At 42.4% G+C, this 20,185-nt stretch overlaps 1 protein-coding gene across 3 annotated transcripts in view; it reads right to left on the minus strand.

Annotated features, from left to right (window-relative positions):
- Positions 1 to 3,629: 3,629 nt before the first annotated feature.
- Positions 3,630 to 20,185, minus strand: part of PARP11 (poly(ADP-ribose) polymerase family member 11) — a 57,876-nt gene continuing 41,320 nt past the window's right edge. For all 3 annotated transcript variants that reach the window (XM_008143742.3, XM_054718784.1, XM_054718785.1), the window contains 4 exons: positions 19,452 to 19,524; positions 19,242 to 19,372; positions 5,611 to 5,762; positions 3,630 to 4,104 (listed from right to left, as the gene is read on the minus strand). In XM_008143742.3, coding sequence (XP_008141964.1) covers positions 3,788 to 4,104; positions 5,611 to 5,762; positions 19,242 to 19,372; positions 19,452 to 19,524 — 673 coding nt within the window. In that variant the 3' untranslated portion in view covers positions 3,630 to 3,787. The remainder of the gene's footprint in view (positions 4,105 to 5,610; positions 5,763 to 19,241; positions 19,373 to 19,451; positions 19,525 to 20,185) is intronic.

The raw sequence follows: 20,185 nt of genomic DNA on the forward strand, positions 1-20,185 counted from the left end.
CTCTTCCTGCATATTAGTACAAAGGGCTAAAAATAAGTACAATCACTTTGCTACAGTTTCTAACCAAACATAATTTTTGAGAAGGCTGGTGTTTTTCCTTTCCTGGCTAATCTTCATTTCCCCTTAAATTTCTCTTTTACAAGAACAAAAACCCATAGTTTCATCTAGAAATGGACTATCTGTTTCAAGCGATATGTTTATTGAAAACAACACGAACATCCTTCCCGTGGAGGGAGGACAACCTGGGACAAAGCACACGAGGACCTGGAAGACGGTTTCCAGCGCTGTTCCTGCGGCCTGGGAGGGGCCCTCCACACCGGACGGCTAGAAACAAAACCTATAAACATGTCACATTTCTACATCGTCAATCAGAGCTCAGGTGAATTTTCATAACAAGGAACCTTAATTATAGCCCAACATTTAGACAGAGTGTGACATGATTTTAGTAGATGTAAAACTTGATTTGTTTCCACGGGTGAGCCTTGATCATTCTGTCTCTCATTTCTCTCAGCTTTAAAATTAAGGTATCTTTGGATACCTTCCTTTTTTGCCATTAGAAGCTTAAAGATGAAGTGAAATGCCTAACTCACATCAAAAGGAGTTCCTGTGGCCATGCTGGGAGGGGCTGGTTGGAGGCAGGGTGGCGCAGGCAGCACGGTCACCTCCGGGGCTGCTCCTCCAAGCCGGGGAGCGCGCTGAGGAAAGGTGCGGCCACAGGCATTAGGCCTTGGTCTGTTTGGAAATTTTCAACAGCACAGAGTAAGTAATTTTCCTCACAGGTTATCTGATTAGGGCAGTGGTCGGCAAACTCATCCGTCAACAGAGCCAAATATCAACAGTACAACGATTGAAATTTCTTTTGAGAGCCAAATTTTTTAAACTTAAACGTATTCTAACACCACTTCTTCAAAATAGACTCGCCCAGGCCGTGGTATTTTGTGGAAGAGCCACACTCAAGGGGCCAAAGAGCCGCATGTGGCTTGCGAGCTGCAGTTTGCCGACCACGGGATTAGGGTAATGCAAACTGAGAACAAGAGACTTGACCCATCTGCGAGTGGGTTACGTAGAGTTACAAGCAATAAACTCCTTCAGTTTGAGCTGAAAATTTAGGCTTAAGTAATGCATGGTGGAGATGAGACACAGAAATCACAGAAACAAATATGTGGCATAACAACCAAGACCTGCGATGGAGAGCTTTAATCACCACATGTAAAAACAGTATTCTCACATAGCAAAAATGGCTCCAAATTCTTCACCATCATCACCATAGTGTAGAGATGAAAGTCACACTAGTACAAAAACCTTCCTGCTCATAACAGCAAGATTTATGAAACTTTCTTTATAAATACATTTTTTTTACCCTGAGGCTGATATCACCAAAGTGAAAAAGAAAGGTCACTATCAGCTGGAATTCGTTCAATGTAGAATATTTTAAATCACTGATTCTTTAACCTGGAGTGGCTTCCCTTGCCCACCCATACTATGTGATGACAAGAAGAAAAGGTGACAAATGGATGGGTCCAGACCAGCATGTATAACATATTGACACCATGATTCTCAACTCAATCTACTGATCAATACAAAAAAACACACCTGAATTTTAGTGTCAATTAACTCAATGTTGTTACATTTAAAAATGATCTCAATTGGCTCTTTCTTATAAAAGGAGAGTTAACAGTAGATTCTCAAATAGTTCTTTCTTACAATGTCTACTGCAGAGACTCTACTTCCTACAGATGAGCCAACTAATTAAGTTCATACAGACTGCCTTGCACATCTCAGCTCTGGGCTCTTAGTCACCCTGAGATAAATCTGCACATGTCTAAGTGAAAAATAGCCCCCAGACACCATAACAGTTATTCCAGTCAAGTGATGGGAGAGTCATCAGAAATCATGTTAAATCAGAAAAAAAAAGACAGCCATGTTGGAGACTATGTAAACATTTTGGTGTGTAAAAATAAATAGCACAAAAGATTTTCAAAAATCTAAATTCCTAATGTCTCTAACAAAGTTCTTTGTGAACAAGGCTAGAGCAATGGTGTACTACCACTCCCAAGGCAGCCTGGGGGCTTTTTCTCAGTTATTTCCATGTGATTTCTGATGGTTTCTAAAACATGTTCTTTCTAAATAGTCACAGCACTTCATCAAAAGTGGCTGCTAGTCCGCATATCTGAGTCAGGAAATCTTTGCTGTCATTTAGTTTTAATTTGTATTATACATGCAATTTCCTGTGTAGTACTCACTTTCCACTCAGTTACGGGTATTCTGGGCTATAATAAATGTGGAGATAGTAGGTAAAGAATTACCAACCTAATCTTGCTCCATACTCTTCATTTTTATTATGCTTTGACGCCTTCCCACTTTAAATGACTGAACTGAACAACACAGACATGATCATTTACGGGATTTTTCTTGAGAAGTTAAATTGTGTTCACTAACTCTCAGCTCAAACTGGGTGAAGATAATGAAGACAATTCAGTATTAGATTGAAGGTTTTCTTGGAAAGGCTTGATACAAGTGTTCTTTTTTTTTTTTTTTTTTCTTTCTTCCAGGTAGAACTATTGAAAATCAAGTTTGAAAAAACTGTTAACAATTGTATGGCCAATCCCCGATCTGATACCTGAACTCCTATACAACATCTCTGTCAAGTTGTCTGGCGTCTGCCAGAAAACCTTTAGGGGCAGGAAGCTGTTGCAACATTACTTCTAGAATCGGATAGCCAAACAGAAAGAACAGGGAAACAAACTTCCATTAAACATGATAATGAATTTTGTCTAACTTTTCAAGAGAGTTAGCAGATTGTCAACTGCTGCTGAAAGGAATAAACCAGATTTGTTCCACGCATCTAATGATTCAAAATGGGGAAATACAATTCAGAAGTGAATTTTATAAATCTCTGTTGAATAGCTGTGTGTGTGTGGTAATGGGGAAGCAGATAAAAATATCTTAGAAGTAATCATTGTAAGAACCCCAAAACAAAGGGAAAATATGTGTTTTAAATAATAAATAAAAGTCTTGCTTTAAAGCTGCAATGAACACCTTGTGCAGCAAGTCTCAGTACAAGAATTCCAGAGCCTCGGTGGATGAGCTGCCGGCTAACGACAGCTGCGGCATTTGTCAGGTCAGATGCAGGACACAGCAGAGGGACAGGAGCAATCTGAGACGGCAGTCTGCTATCCTGGGCGGTCAGAAGCAGGGCCCTCTACCTTGATTTTCTCCTTCTGGCTTGGTTGGCAGGACTGCAAATAGTTTTCTTATTTCCTACTTCTCTCAAGAATACTCAGGCTGCTTCAGGGTTTCAGAAGACCAACAAAGCAACATGTCGATTGGTGGAAAGTAACAGCAGAATTCAATTTTACAAAGATTCAGTTCCTCTGAAGGAACACGTTTATGTCTATAATTTACTTTCTGGACATATATAGGAGTAAGTCTGTCTCAACTGAAAACATTCATCCTGATAACACACACAGAAACTTTAAGAACTCTAAATGACCGTGCTAGCTGAGACTCCGCTGATTCATTTTTGAGTGGTATCTTTTACCGCGAGGTGTTAAAATGGCAATGGCGTCCATCTTTAACAAACAAGACGGTGAACAACTAGCAGAAACAAAACAACAATAAAACCAACCTTAAAGTCAGTATGTCTTTTTATATGGAGTCCACTTTTTTTTTTTCATATCTGTTTCAAAAGTGTCAGATAATTAACATTAGCGGCTAGATGACAGGAGAGCGAATCTTCCTGCAAGAAAGAATAAACTTCCCTGACCACTGAGATTGGTAAGTCGGATCAATGAAAGTCTATTAAGTACTCAGGATAGATCTGGTTGGCATCAAACACCACAAAGATCTTTGGATTCCAGGTGTCGTCCACACAGCTGTCATATAAATTCACATAGCTACCGTCTTTGGAAGGAGGTCGCATGTATTTGGAGTCTCCATTTATATAATCTCCAATCAGCACTCGAGCAAGAAACATAGATTTATATGTTCTAAATAGATGCCGGTTTTGCAGGCTTACACCATGAATTTGGAATGTGTTTCCATGTTTTATGTCATCTTTGCAGAAGCGACTGGAGTAAGCAGCATCTCTAGCAAAATAGGTTCCTTAAACAAAAAGAACCAAGAAAAAAAAAAAGCTAAGATTAAAGACTACTCTGAAGAATACATGAAACACAAGAAAAAACAGTCTGTTAGGGGAATAGACACATGGAATTGTATAACAGAAATGGATGTGAAATTTCCTCCTATGTAGATCTTTAAGAACAGAAGTTTATCTGTTATGGATGGCTGTGATTCAGACTGCCATAGGGATAGATTTGTTAGTATAGACCAGTCCCCACCACCGACTCCGTCACACCGTACCAAAAAGTAGTGCCAGACTTGTTTTCCAAAGAAATCTTACAAAGAAATCCAATATGTAAGACTGATACAAACTATTTCTGTGATTAAAAGTGTGGCAGGACCTGAGTTTTAATTGCTTGTACTCCCTCCCATTTCTATTTCCTTCCACCGCTTTCCTCCCCGGCTTCCCTATACAGCAGCCACTGAAGCCCTGGAGAGCACAATGGAAACTGCTGGTCTACAGAGATGATTTCAAACGCCAGATACCACATTTCCATGATACAGAGTAACAATTCAATTGTATTTCTGGAAATAATAGAACTCTATGTCCCCAAGTGTGCAATGCTGTTCACATCCAGCCATCCCAACAGAACAATTCACCGGTTCACTGCCTATTTGGGAAAACTCAGTAAAGCATCTGACTCTTCGGAGGAGTCAGGCCTAGAAGACTGACATCATTAAGGGAACGCTTACTCTAAAAATTTTTGAAAAGTAATTGCAATGTCTCGTATTACCCAGTACTGATGGGATTTATGTAACACTTTTCTGATCCTCTTACAGTTAAAGAAATAAAATAGACTTTTTGGTAGTTATTTAAAAAATTTATTTACTTTTTTAAAATACAGCACACCCTAATCCTAAATGGTCGTTAGTTCTCTTGATGGAGGTAAGGTACAAAGCAAGAACCAGCAAAATAAATGTCCATCCCTTACCTTTTCCCCTCATCTCTCTCCTTGATTTGCTTGGGTAGTGGGCATAAATTGGAGAACTTGGACTTTCACAACATTAGGAAAAAGGTGAGGATTTCCCCCATTATTCCTTATTGCTCATTAATATTCTTACCTATCTTTTTCTAAAAAACAACACAAACAAAAAATACTAGTACCTAGACCTGTGTACAATATACATTAATGTATTTGATAGTTCTCTCTTTATATGACATAAAAAGTTTTAATTTTATCCAAGGAAAGGACTTATACATGAAATTAAATGTAATGCAAAAATCAGTGAACATGGACATGATGCCCTGCAAGCGACTAGGAGCGGGGCACGACCTAACCCGGCCGAGTACAAAGGTCTTACTTCTGTCTTGTACTTGCAGGAGGTGGCTTTTCTGTGGCTCAGAACCTCGGAGGGTGTGCTGGGAACCTCGTACATAATTTTTAACTAATAACTGTCAAACCCCTGAATTACAGAACAGTCCATTATCTCTCAAGAGAGGAGATTTGCTCCTAGAACCAGAATTGGACCTGGAATTCTGATAATTACCTTTTCCAAAGAGAGCACCATGTATACCGTTTATCCTCCAATCAAAGTTATGAATGCAAATTGCTTCCACAAATTCACTGCTGGTACCATGAAACAGCATTTGTTCATTAATCTGAGGCACACCGCTTTTTTTTTTGAGCTGAGCCTTTTTCCTAAAAACACAATACACACAGACAAAACACACAGAAATATACCATAAGTGGCAGTTATTAATTTTTCAAGGAGCAAAATTCAGTAGAAAACATGAACCAGAAAACCTTCTTTAACATAAATCATAAATGGACAAAGCAGCTCTGAAGAAGAATCTCAAATGCTCTTGGACACATAAGTCATCTCATCAAAAATTACTAGTTAACATTGAGACTTGAGTTTGCAAATTACACTCAAAACTATAGATATGTCAGGTGATGCCTATTATTAAAAAGGTGACTGCCTAAACCAGCCAAGTTTTACAGATGCCTAAAAATGGCAATATAAATTAAATAATACAAAGCTCACAGACTCTTTAAACAGTGAATTTCTTGAGCAGAGACTATGCCGTAATCTTTTTATCCTCAGAGGTTAGAAAATATTGGTTAAATTAAACTGAATTAAGTCATCCAGTACAACCTCTTCCCAATGGACAAATCTCTTTTAATAATGTAGGGCCGATTGTAACAGTAAAAAACATACAAACAAACTGAAAACAGCTTAAAAATCTTTCATAGAAAAATGAATAAATAATTATTTACTTGTACATGAAAGTTAAAAGTAATAAATTAGATGTAGTACATATATTAACAGATAACTCTTGAAAAATAATGTTGAATGTAAAAAGAATGTTGCAAAAAAAGGCCTATGACTCAAAATAATACTGTATATTGTAAAAGTATATATATATATATATATATATATATATATATATATATGTAATCCTATATAATAAAAGGCTAATATGCAAATTGTCCCCTCAATGGGAGTTCGACTGGGGGGACGGGGCCAGTCCATCAACCGCCCTCAGCCCCTCCCCCCCAATCAGCCCCGATCGGGGCAGGCCAGCTAGACCCCACCTGTGCAGGAATTCGTGCATTGGGCCTCTAGTAAAGAATATAAAGATACGGACAAGAAGGCATCACACCAACCTCATGAGGAAGAAGGAAAACAGGATGGGGTTGGGGTAAACACTTCATCTGTATCTGTAATGCTTTGTATCTTAAAAAGAAAAACAAAACTGATACAAAGAAGAAGAAAATGTGACAAATGTTAAAATGTTAAATTTGATTGGTAGGTACACAGGTGTCTGTAAACTATCTGCTGCATTTTCATTTTAAAAATATTTCATAAAAACGATGTTTTAAAAAATGAAAAAGAATCCCTCCCCCATTATATCTCGAAATAGCTATTTAACAGCTGCTTCAATTCAGGCCAGGGTCAAGTGCTCACTGCTTCGCAACACAACGCAACCTATCTGCAATCAGCTGTAATTGTTAGAAAGTATGTCCACCCTAATTCTGAATCAAAATCTGCCTTCCTATTACTTCTATTGATTTGTCTTAGTTTTTCTGTTTTGAACACAGAACAATTCAAATATTCTTATACAAAACTACTCTGAAAATAACCAAAATTAACTATGAACTCTGACCTCTGCTTTCTTTTCTAGGTTAAATATGCACCACTAGTGGCCCAGTGCATGAAATTCGTGCACAGGTAGGGTCCTTAGGCCTAGCTGGTGATCAGGGTCAATCGGGGCCTTCTGGCTGCCAGCCAGGGCCTTCCTTCGTTCCACACCGCCCCCTGGTGGTCAGCGCATGTCATGGCGAGCGATCAAACTCCCATCGAACTCCCAAGGGGACACTTTGCATATTAGCCTTTTATATATATGGATTCCATCAACTATTCCTCACATAGCACGGCTTCCAGGCCTTTCTTTTTCCATCCCAACAGCCTTTAGTTGATGAGAATCTGCTGGATCCTTTCTAGTTTATAATGTTGGTAGGAATTAGAAGCAGAGTCCAGATATCTCAGACATCACTGACTCTACCAGCACACACTGAATTTATTTTGTAGCAGGGGCACCACACTGCTGGTTTACATAAGTCTGAGTCAATTAAAACTCCCAAAACTTTCTCAAACTAGACTCCTCTCAGCTTTCTATATTTGTACAACTGATTTACAAACCTAATGCAGTACTCCATTTATTTCAATTAAACTTTATTTTTAAATTCATGTACGGGTGTGGATGTGGAGGCATGGAGGTGATTGAAGTGTGAGCATCTAGCATGGAAGGGCAGGTCCCAGCTGACCTCTGGGCCCTGGGCAGCACCTGGGCTGCCGGGCCCCCACGTGCCCCCCTCCCCGAGTCACCGCGCTGGAGTCCCTACTCGGAGATGTGGTGAGCGCAGCCCGGCGCTGTGGGCGGGGGCTCAGCGTAGGCCTCTGGGCTGCCCAGCAGCACTGCTGCACAAAAGCCGGGCAGGCAGTGCGCTCTCTCCCAGCTGGCCTTGCAGACCAGCTCCTGTGCAAACCCACAGGGAGCCCGACCAGCCCTGTGGTCCCGGTGGCTGTGACCCGGCTCACCCGGAAGAGGCCACGCGGCTGTGGGGCGGGCTCCTCACAGGCGCCCAGCACCTGAGCTCAGGGCTTCCCGGACACACGAGCCCTGCCATCCCCGAGGGAAGGTAGCAGGGGGAGTGAGAGCGAGTTTAGCAGACACCCTGCATTCTCACCGCACCTCCATCCCCATCACCTCCACCCCCAGGTAGCTGGCAAGAGGTCACAGCCCTCCCCCAGGCACCATGGGAGGTTGTTCGCTGCCACCTACCCCCAATTACCCATCCAAGCCTGGGGCCCAGCCCCAATTGTGTGATCAGAGCCTGCTGGCGGGGGGAGGGACCCGGGAGGTTGGCCGCCGGCCCCAAGGAGGGAGCCCAGCCCTTGGCACCCCTGGGAAAGGGGACACATCCGCTGCAGGGGTGCCAAGGGCTGGGCTCAAAGTCATTAATGACTTTTGGTATAACATTGCTATAACATTATATTGGCAGACACTCAGCGCAGGAGCTTCCCCTGGCCTGCAGGCCCCGATCTCCGGATGGGGCCTGTTGGCCAACCTCCCAGTCCCTCCCCTGGGGGCCCGGCCCCAATCGGGCAATGAGGGCCTGCTGGCCGGGGGGAGGGACTGGGAGGTTGGCCAACAGGCCCCATCCGGAGATCGGGGCCTGCAGGCCAGGGGAAGCTCCTGCGCTGAGTGTCTGCCCCCTGCTGGTCAGTGCACATCATAGTGACCGGTCATTCCAGTCGTTCCATTGTAACAGTTGCTTAGGCTTTTATATATATATATATATATATATAGACTAGTGGCCCGGTGCACGAAATTTGTGCATGGGAGGGGGGGTGTTCCTCAGCCTGGCTTGCACCCTCTCCAATCTGGGACCCCTTGAAGGATGTCTGACTGCCAGTTTACAGGGATCAGGCCTAAACCGGCAGTCAGACATCCCTCTCACAATCCGGGACTGCTGGCTCCAGCCGCTCACCTGCCTACCTGCCTGCCTGACTACCCCCAACCACTCTGCCTGCGGGCCTGCTCATCCCCAACTGTCCCCTGCCGCCGGCCTACTCACCCCCAAATGCCCCCCCACTGCCAGCCTGGTCACCCCCTGCTGGCCTGCTCACTCCACCCTGCCCCCCCCACCCCACTGTCCTGATCACCTCCAACTTACCCCCACTGATGGCCTGCTCATCCCCAACTGGCCCCCCTGCTGGTCTGCTTACCTCCAACAGCCCCTGTCGTCCCATCCTGGCCTGATCACCCCCCCGGCAACCCAAGGTCCCAGCCCCTCTTTTACTTTTTTTTTTTTCCAGCGCCTCCTTGAGCGGAGGCCAGGGCTAGCTGGAAGCAAGTATCTAGGATTTATTTATTTTCTATAATTGAAACTTTGTAGCCTTGAGCGGAGGCCAGGGCTGGCCAGGAAGCTTGGCTTCCTCCATCGCTGGGGGCAACTCAAGCCTCTTGCTTGCTCCAGCTCCGTGGACGGCCGCCATCTTGGTTGGGTTAATTTGCATACTCGCTCCTGATTGGCTGGTGGGCGTGGCTTGGCATAGCAAAGTGAAGGTTAATTTGCATGTTTCTCTTTTATTAGTGTAGATAGCAATTTAAAAGTGCATAATTTATTTTAAAAACAAACATGCAACTTAGTGACTATGCAGGGGGAGAGGGGATACTTGCATTTAAATGATGAAAGAATTGAAAATGTATATAGTCATTCTCAGGAGTCATTTGACAATATGTATCAAAATTTAATGTCTATGCTTTGATCTACTATTGATAGTCTTTTCAAACCATTAAGCATGACTTAGAAGGATGTGCATTAAACAAATATTTATTGCAGAAAAAGCCAGCATGTTTTCACTAACAATAAATTATGTCTTTTTTAAAACTTTATGTACTTACTTTTTAAATAATTCATACTTGTTACTTTTCTAAGAAAAAAATCTTCTTTAAAAAAAAGATAATTATATTGTTTTGACTCACTGTTTCAGTCTTCTAAGATCATTCTGACTCCTGATTCATTCATACAGCAAATAAGCTATCCATTGTAGTTTTGAATCTTTCAAAAGTGTGATAAGGAAACCTTCCACATTTTCATCCAAATTTCTGATAAAAATGTTGAAGGGCCCAAGAAGAAAGCATGCATGCCATTCAAGTTGCCCTCTGCATAAGACTTTTGACTGGGTATTAATTTTTCTCTTTATATTCATTCAACTGGCACACACTTCTCTATCTTGCCTCAATCATAAGAACTTTTTCAACCACTTTGTGGAAATCAACTTACACTAAGGGGCTCACCCAACTACTACTATGGTGAGCCTCGTACTTGGGCGTTAGTAAATCTACACTGTTTTTTTTCCAAGTAAACATTGTTTAATATACATCCCTCTAAGGTCAAGCTTCATGGTCTATAATGATTAGAATCCACTCTAAAATCAGCATATTCAAACATCACTACTTTTCAGGCACAGATTAGAATGAATTTTGATTTGAAAATTCACTCTGGTCTCTCTTAGATAAATGAAGTGTTGGTTAGTTAAAGAGCCAAGTGTGTGGACATTAAAACCTGCTTGGTCACTGGATTGAATATAGTGTCACCAGTTGAAGGCAGAATGGAACGAGCTGGTCAAAGCTTTGCAACACCACAGCATGGATTACTCTAGAGCAGTGGTTCTCAACCTTTTTAATGCCGCGACCCTTTAATACAGTTCCTCATGTTGTGGTGACCCCCAACCATAAAATTATTTTCGTTGCTACTTCATAACTGTAATTTTGCTACTGTTATGAATCATAATGTAAATATCTGTGTTTTCCAATGGTCTTAGGCGACCCTGCTAGCGGTTCTCAACCTGTGGGTCGCGACCCACAGGTTGAGAACCGCTGCTGTAGTGCCTACTGCTAGGGCACCTGTGAAATGTGGAGACTCTCATACAATGACCTTGGTGTTTCAGAAAGGCTAGTGTTGAGTTCTAGGACCTCCTGGACTTCAGTTAAACTTTTGGGAAAAATCATAGGATTCAAACTACACTAGTCCTGCCCACCTTTGCCCAACCCCATGTTAATTTCTTTTCTTTCTTTCTTTTTATTGTTTAAAGTATTGCAAATAGTAGTACATGATGTCTCCTTTTTCCCCCATTGACCTCCCCGACCTCCCCACCCTGGCACATGCCCTCAACCCCCCTAGTGTCTGTGTCCATTGGTTATGCTTACTAGTATATGCATGCATACAGGTCCTTTGGTTGATCTCTTAACACCTCCCCAACCTTTTCTGCCCTTCCCACTGAAGTTTGACAGTCTGTTCGATGCTTCTCTGTCTCTGGATCTATTTTTGTTCTTCAGTTTATGATGTTCATTATATTCCACAAATGAGTGAGATCATGTGATATTTACCTTTCTCTGACTGGCTTATTTTGCTTAGCATAATGCTCTCCAATTCCATCCATGCTGTTGCAAATGTAACAATTCCTTCTTTTTTACAGCAGCGTAGTATTCCATTGTGTAGATGCACCATAGTTTTCTAATGGGCACTTAGGCTGTTTACAAATCTTGGCTATTGTAAATTGTGCTGCTATAAACATAGGGGTGCATATGTCCTTTCTGACTGGTGTTTCTAGTTTCTTGGGATATAATCCTAGAAGTGGTATTACTGGGTCAAATGGGAGTTCCATTTTTAATTTTTTTGAGGAAACGCCATACTGTTCTCCACAGTGGCTGCACCAGTCTGCATTCCCACCAGCAGTGCATGAGGGTTCCTTTTTCTCTGCATCCTCTTCAGCACTTGTCGTTTGTTGATTTGTTGATGATAGCCATTCTGACAGGTGCGAGATGGTACCTCATTGTTGTTTTGATTTGCATCTCTCGGATGATTAATGACTTTGAGCATGTTTTCATATTTCTCTTGGCCTTCTGTATGTCCACTTTCGAAAAGTATCTATTTAGGTCCTTTGCCCATTTTTTGATTGGATTGTCTAACTTCCTTTTGTTAAGTTGTATGAGTTCCCTGTATATTTTGGAGATTGCTAGTAAGCCCTTATCGGAGATAATATTGGCAAATATGTTCTCCAATGCAGTAGGCTTTCTTGTTTTGTTGATGGTTTCTTTTGCTGTGCAGAAGCTTTTTATTTTGATATAGTTCCATTTGTTTATTTTCTCCTTAGTTTCCATTGCCCTAGGAGCTGTATTGGTAAAGATATTGCTATAACAAATGTCTGCTATTTTGCTGCCTATGGCTTCTTCTAAAATTTTTATGGTTTCCCTTCTTACGTTTAAGTCCTTTATCCATTTTGAGTTTATTTTTGTGTAAGGTGCAAGTTTATCATTTCTGAACTTACTGAAAATATTGTAGCACCCACCTCTCAAAGATCTCTTAAGATTGCCCACCCTCTCAGGGACTGGAATGCCAAAAGGGCTAAATTAGATGTGCTATGCACTCTGAGCCGCAGCAGGGATATCTTCATGCTCTGGATTGAAGTACATTTGCCTAGGTTTGAATCAGTGGTTCTCCATCCTGGCTGGATACTTGCAGAACATTTTAAAGATAATGTCAGAACTCGGAGGTTCTGATGTGGTGGGTCAGGGGTGGGGACAGATAGCTCTACTTGTTAAGGAGCTCCACAGGTGATTCTGATAGACAGCCAGGGCTGAGGGTCTCTGATCTCAATCCGCATTCTCCCACATTCTTAATGAGATATCAGCTTTCATTGTTCTTTTTTCCTTGCTACCTTTCCTGGATCAGCCCAACCACCACCTCTCTCTGCTTGTAAACTGCTGAGATAAGTCAAACAACATTCCCCTCCTTTCCACAAATTCACACATTCTAATTCAGCCTTCAGCACTGATGGAAATCCTATAGTTCCCAAGTTAGCTTTTTCTCCCCCATTTTTCACAATGGCCATTTCAAATCACTCCTTTTCCTCTATCTATCCCTCTTACCCACACCTCCTTACATCTACAGGCGACCTCAATTCTTATTTCACAAAGGAAACTGAAAGTATCAGGATGGAGCTCCCAATCTAATTCCTGTCCTCATCTCCTACTTCTCATTACTTATAACATAACTGGACCACCTCTGTCTATCTCCTAACATACGTTCTCTGAGTTCTACCCCATCACACCTCTTTAGGAGACTTAATCCATCAATTACCCTGGCCTCTCCTGTCCTTTGAACTCTCCCTCTCCATAGGTTCTTTCTTCTTATAATGTAAACATGCTCATGTCTACCTGATCTTTTACTTCAAAATACACAAAACAAAAACACCCTTCCCAATGCTACATTACCCATCTTCTCAGATCTCTCATTCTCTTCACTGCCAAGCTTCTTGAAATACTGGTCAACATTTGTTGTAAATACAATACAGCGTGGGGCAAAAGTAGGTTTACAGTTGTGAGTACCTATTAATTATTGTATTATTTTTCCATACGAACAACTGTAAACATACTTCTGCCCCACCCTATATAGCAGGGGTCCTCAAACTTTTTAAACAGGGGGCCAATTCACTGTCCCTCAGACCGTTGGGGGGCCAGACTATAGTTAAAAAAAAACTATGAACAAATTCCTATGCACACTGCACATATCTTATTTTGAAGTGAAAAAACAAAATGGCAAAAACATCCGCATGTGGCCCGCGGGCCGTAGTTTGAGGATGCCTGCTGTATAGCACCTACCAACATTGTTCTCATCAAAGGTACCAATGACCTTTGTATTGCAGAATCCAACACAAAGGTCATTGGTACCTTTATTGTCAAAATATTGTCAATATTTATCTTACTTGGCTATTCTTCACTATGTGACCGTGGATGACACCTACTTATGTAAACTACTTTCTTCTTTTGGCTTCTGTGATCACATTCCACTAGTTTTCTTCCACCTTTTTTGGTTGTTACTTCTCAGCTTCTTCCTTAGGTTTTCTCTTCCTCTGTCTATCCCTTCTAGAGTTCAATCCTTGGCCCTCCTATTTTCTCTATCTACATAAAGTCCCTTGTCATCTTATCAATTCCTACGGTTTCTATTACCCACATTTCTTAACTACTCCAAAACCTTTATCTCTAGTCTACACCACTCTGCCAAGCTCCCAATCCACATATCAACTACTACTCCCTTCATATCCCCCCAAGACCAAAATCTGTTCCTATATTTCTTTAGTCAACTAAAACAAGTCAGAAACTTCAATGTCATCTTCCCCATCTCCCTAACCCACCCCATTGCACACATTAAATTATGCACCAAACAACATCATTCTACATTCTTAATACCTCAAAGTTGTCCTCTTCACTCCTTCGGTCCACTTTAGTTCAAGCCTCCCAATTTGTCTCAGTTTAATTACTGAAACAATTTCCTACAGTGGCCTCCCTGCTTCTGACTTTGATCCATTTAAACCAGTTTCTAAGCTTCGGCACTACTGACATTTGGGGCTGGATATTTGTTTGTTGTATGAGGCTGTCTCGTGCACTGTACAATGTTTAGCGTCCCTGGCCTATACCGAGTAGACGTCAGTAGGATCTCCCTATCCCACTGCAGGACAATAAGGATGTGTCCAGTCATTGCCAATACCCCCTGGTGGGCAAACTCACTCCTAACTGCTTTAAATCCCTACTCCACAATATAGGGATGGACTGTTTTTCTAAAATGCAAATCAGACCCATCTCTCTCTTGCTTAAAATCCTACAATGGCTTTCCACTGTCCCAGGAAAATAATCCAAATCCTTTAGTTTGGTTTGTAAGGCCCGCATGGCCTGGCCCCTGCTAACTCTCTACCTTAACTGTGGGTCAGTCCAACTCAAGTAAAGCTACCAAAGAAAATCACACAATCACTCAGTGGCTCTACTACAAACTCCTGCATGTTCTAACTCTGGAGTACCTTTCTAGGCTCTTCTTCAACATTCATCCTATTTTTGGTTCTATTTGAAATTCTCTCAATGTTCTATGTTCCCTCTCATAATCAACTTTGGCCCATGCTGCTCCCAAAGTCTGGGATGCCCTTCCCTTCTCCCACCTATGTCTAGCTTAAATGATCCCTGCTTTAGCAAGTGCTTCTTGATACTCCCGACCCCACGATACATATCCTACTTTTGTCAGCAAGGGTGGGTAGACACTCTCACCTGCGCTCCAAGATGCCCTCTGCTCCCACCTACATTTTGTGGTTCGATGGCCTGGCTCCTTGTCTATGGTCCCACATCCTATTATATCCCAAGTGCCCAGAATAAAGCCTGTCACAAAGTTGGAGCTAAAACATAATTTTAGAAAAAGGGAGGAAGTAAGAAAGGCCTGAACAACATGCACACTGATGCGTGATGCACTCACGTGGTGAGTCATAGGTTCCATGACATTGAGATCAACTTGGTTATATTAGTTCTTCAGGAGATGACAACATGACAGGCTGTCTTCATAATGAGACTTAGTATTTTCTACTGTCACAGTAGGTGGCAGGTTCATTTGCCATCACAGATTTCTAGACACTGACATTACATAAAATCATTAAGGGCATCGACAGTAAAACAGACTTCAGTAAAATCATCATATAAAATGTTGGGGAGTCACTGTACATTTTATCACTAGGATTTAACTGAAGACTCAAATTAGGAGGGAGACTAATATGAACTTCACTTTGGAAGCCAGATTAAAAATAATGAAGATTTCATCAGACCATCTGAGAAAAAACTTTATTCACTGATAGAATAAAATAAAAGGGAGAGAGGCTTTCATCTTCCTCTAAAATAAATTACCTAACCAAGAACTGAATAAAACCTTCTAAACTCAGTATTGTCAGAAATAAAAGTTGGCTGGTCCAAAGATCCAAAACTATCCTATCTAATAAAAGGGTAATATGCAAATTGACCATCACTCCAACACACAAGATGGCCACCCCATGTGGTCAAAGATGGCTGCCCCCATGTGGACACAAGATGGCCACCATAAGATGGCCAGCAGGGGAGGGCAGTAGGGAGGGACAGGTCTACAGGGGAGAGCAGTTAGGGGTGACCAGGCCAGCAGAGGAGGGAAGTTGGGGGCAACCAGGCCTGCAGGGGAGGGCAGTTGCGGGGGGACCAGGCCTGCAGGGGAGGGCAGTTGGGAGGGACCAGGCCTGCAGGGGAGGGCAGTTGTGGGGGACCAGGCCTGCAGGGGAGGGCAGTTGTGGGGGACCAGGCCTGCAGGGGATGGCAGTTGGGGGTGACCAGGCCAGCAGGGGAGAGTAGTTAGGGGCAACCAGGTCTGCAGGGGAGGGCAGTGGGGGTGACCAGGCCTGCAGGGGAGGGCGGTTGGGAGGGACTAGGCCTGAAGGGGAGGGCAGTTGGGGAGGACCAGGCCTGCAGGGGAGGGCAGTTGCGGGAGGACCAGGCCTGCAGGGGAGGGCAGTTGGGGGTACCAGGCCTGCAGGGGAGGGCAGTTGTGGGCAGTTGTGGGCGACCAGCTGGCAAGGGAGGGCATTTAGGGGTGACCAGGCCAGCAGGGGAGGGCAATTAGGGGTGAACAGGCCGGCAGGGGAGGGCAATTAGGGGCAATCGAGCCAGCAGGGGAGCAGTTAGGCATTGATCAGGCTGGCAGGAGAGTGGTTAAGGGGTGATCAGACTGGCAGGCAGAAGCAGTTACGGGCAATCAAGCAGGCAGGCAGGCGAGCGGTTGGGAGCTAGCAGTCCTGGGTTGTGAGAGGGATGTCCGACTGGGATTGGGCCTAAACAGGCAGTCGGACATCCCTCGAGGGGTCCCATATTGGAGAGGGTGCAGGCTGGGCTGAGGGACACATACACCCCCTCCCGTGTACGAATTTCGTGCACTGGGCCTCTAGTAAAGAATAAAGCTGAAAACTCCTTATTTTATCATATAAACTCTTATGAGCATCAGAGCATGAAAGAATTCCATGTATCATTAACAAACAAAGTCAGCCTGCTTTTAATGAGACTGCAGCTCTCATTGATAGATAATATATGGTATATCTTGACAAATGTTAAATCATATGATGGCTACCTAGAGGTTTGTTGTATTAAACTCTATTATTTGAAATTTTGCTGAATAAGTACTAAAGATCTGCTTATATGAAGAAATATTAGAAACAAAGAAAAGAAAGAAAAATAAAAAATAAAAATAAAAAAATAAATAAATATTAGAAACCAAATCTCATACACATCCTATATAATAAAAGCATAATATGCAAATCAACTTAATGGCAGAATGACTGGTCAGTGAGGGGCAGGGCCAGCGAGCAGGCTGTGTCAGGCCAGTCAAGGCAAGTGCCAGCAGGCAGAGGGAGGGGATGGCGATTCGGGGGGGCAGTGGTGACCAGTGGCAGAGGTGCAATGGTGGGGGGAGGGCAGGGCCAGCCGCTCACCAGCCGGCACCATCCCCTGATGGGCCTGCCTGGTTACATCCCGCAGAGGAGCAGTCCTAAGCTGGACATCCCCTGAGGGCTCCTGGACTGCGAGATGGCGCAGGCCGGGCTGAAGGACCCCTTCCCCAAGTGCACGAATTTTCGTGCACCGGCCTCTAGTATTTAATAAAAATATTTCAGAAAACCACATATTTTAGGTACTACTTGTTATTAAAAACACATTCCTCAGCACAATTTGTGATATTATTACATACAATAAACTGCACATATTTACTATTAACAACCATTAATCTATTAATCTGTTGTAAAAATAATGAACATATCTATCACCTTCCCCAGTTTCCTTATTCCTATGTGTAATCCCTCCATCCTGCCTCTCCCAATTGGCCCTCTATCCTCACAAATACTGATGTATTTTGTTATTATACATTTGTAAATAAATAAATAAATAAACAAACAAAAAACAAACAAACATCACAACAAACAGATTAATTTGGACAATACCCTTATGTTTTTGTAATGGGCTTTACTTTTAGGTTAAGTGCACACTGAGCAATCCAATGGGTCATTTTCAACCTAAGTTGAGTAATAAATTGAGATTTTTAAATCTACAACATAAACTTTGGGCTAAACAGAAAATTTGCAGGTATGTTTTGCAATGGTCCTTCAAACAAAATAAGCAAATGACTATAGGCAAGATAGTGTAATTGTTTAAAAAGAAATTTGTGCTATGCCAGCACAGCCAGGTTCGGTGAGCCTGAGAGGGGGCGGTGAAGGATTAATGAAAAGACAGACAAGAGAAGAAAGCTGGGGCTGGGTGGGACGCTGCCCTCTCTTATGGAGAGGCAGAGCCACGGCCTGCAAGCCTAGTCTTTATTTTATAGCTAGATCCCAAGAGGCAAAGTAAGGGCGTGGTTACAACGTTCTCTCGGGTTTCTAATCTACTCAATTACATGCACCTGATCAAGCTTTGTTTACTTGCTGCACCTCCCGCAGCCTATATCACTTAGCTACATGGGACCACAGGTTCAGACCATAAGGTCAAGCTTACAACTATAGCTTTTGGCTATAATTGTGCTGGGACTTACACGTGGCTTTGCCACGAGAGGATCGTGCCCTCTCATTAGTCCCAGGCTTGAACCTGTCCAAACGCTGTAGCTGCTCTCCACAGAAATTAAACGTTTCAGAGAGTTATAATTCAACATAAAAGTCTGAGCGAATAAAGTCATATCAACAAAACTAAATAGCTCCCCTAGTCCTCTGCAATGCTGACTAAGCCAAGATGCGCAGCTCGGAACCTTGAAAGGGGCACGTTTCTAGAAGTGTGCTGAGGAGACTGACCTCTACCACTGCATTACAATGTGGTAAGGCAAGCGTGGGGAATCTTTTTTCTGCCAAGGGCCATCTGGGTATTTATAACATCATTCAGGGGCCATACAAAATTATCAACTTAAAAATTAGCCTGCTGTATTTGGTCAAACATTTAATTAACTCACCCCTAATGCCTTAGCAGGGCCAGACCAAATGATTTCTCGGGCCTTATGCAGCTGGGGGGGACGTTCCCCACCTCTGTAAGCAATGCCTTGCATTTACTTACAGAGCATCTCTCTTACTCCCTGAGAAGGCTGAAGAAGAGAGCTGAGAGACCAGATCAAAACAAAGCAAGAGGAAAACACAGCAGCAGTGAAAATTAATATAATTAAACATTTTTGCTTCACTATCATCTCTAAGACTACAAAAGTCTTAGAGGCCAATGAGAGGGTTCAGATTAGAAACTGTCTCACCTGCAAAAGAACTCCCACAAGTCTAGGTTTTGAATTCTCTGAATTCTTTTAATTCTGTTGCGATCCATTGTTTTCCCAAAGAGACTAGCGACTTCATTATATTCATGTGTTTGACTGTGCAAAGGAATAAGCTGGAAAATAAAGTTGAATAGTTTTATTGAAGTCCTGTTCCATCTCTAGCACAGGACAGTCAGTCAGTTCTGCTCTTACCTGATAGGGTACGTCAGTATTCACATTCTCCCAATGTGGTGGCATGGGGATAGCCTCATTTTCACAGATATAACTTTAAACAGCAAAAGACAAAACAAAATATTAGGATCTGATAATAATTACTGTGATTTAGACTTTTCTTCAATGCTGAATTTTCATGTTTGGGATACTGTGATACATGCAATTAAGTATAATCCTTGCTTTCTTTATTTTAAAATATTTATTGAATATCTTCTTGTGTATTACCTTTTTAGGTGCTGAATTGAGAACTTTACTGGAAAATATCCAACCCTACACAACATTAAAAATTTCAAAAATAGTTATTTCATTTTGTCTTGTTTTTCTGAAATTTTTAGAATTTCTTTAAAATGTAAGGAAGATTTTAGCTAAAGAAAAGAAATTTCCAAGAAGAAAATAAAAACCTTGATTAAAAAAAAACTCCTTAAGATATTTATTCTGCCTATTAAATAAAATCCCAACCCCTCAGCCATACATTCAATGTCCTTCAAGATCTAACTCAAATTTAAACTTTTCTGTTTATTGCCCACTATTCTCCTACTACACAGTTCACATTAACTCACTTAATATAGTCAGTCAGTACAACTTTTTAAAAACTATCTGCCATGCTTAAGCCACTGGATGTGAACACAGAAAAAGAGAGCAATCTTGGGGAGCTCAATGGCAACAGGCTGACACTGACATATTAGCCCTCTGCGGTGACGGGAGGTCACTGG

This window comes from Eptesicus fuscus, chromosome 7 (assembly GCF_027574615.1).
Source record: "Eptesicus fuscus isolate TK198812 chromosome 7, DD_ASM_mEF_20220401, whole genome shotgun sequence".
Classification (NCBI taxonomy): domain Eukaryota; kingdom Metazoa; phylum Chordata; class Mammalia; order Chiroptera; family Vespertilionidae; genus Eptesicus; species Eptesicus fuscus.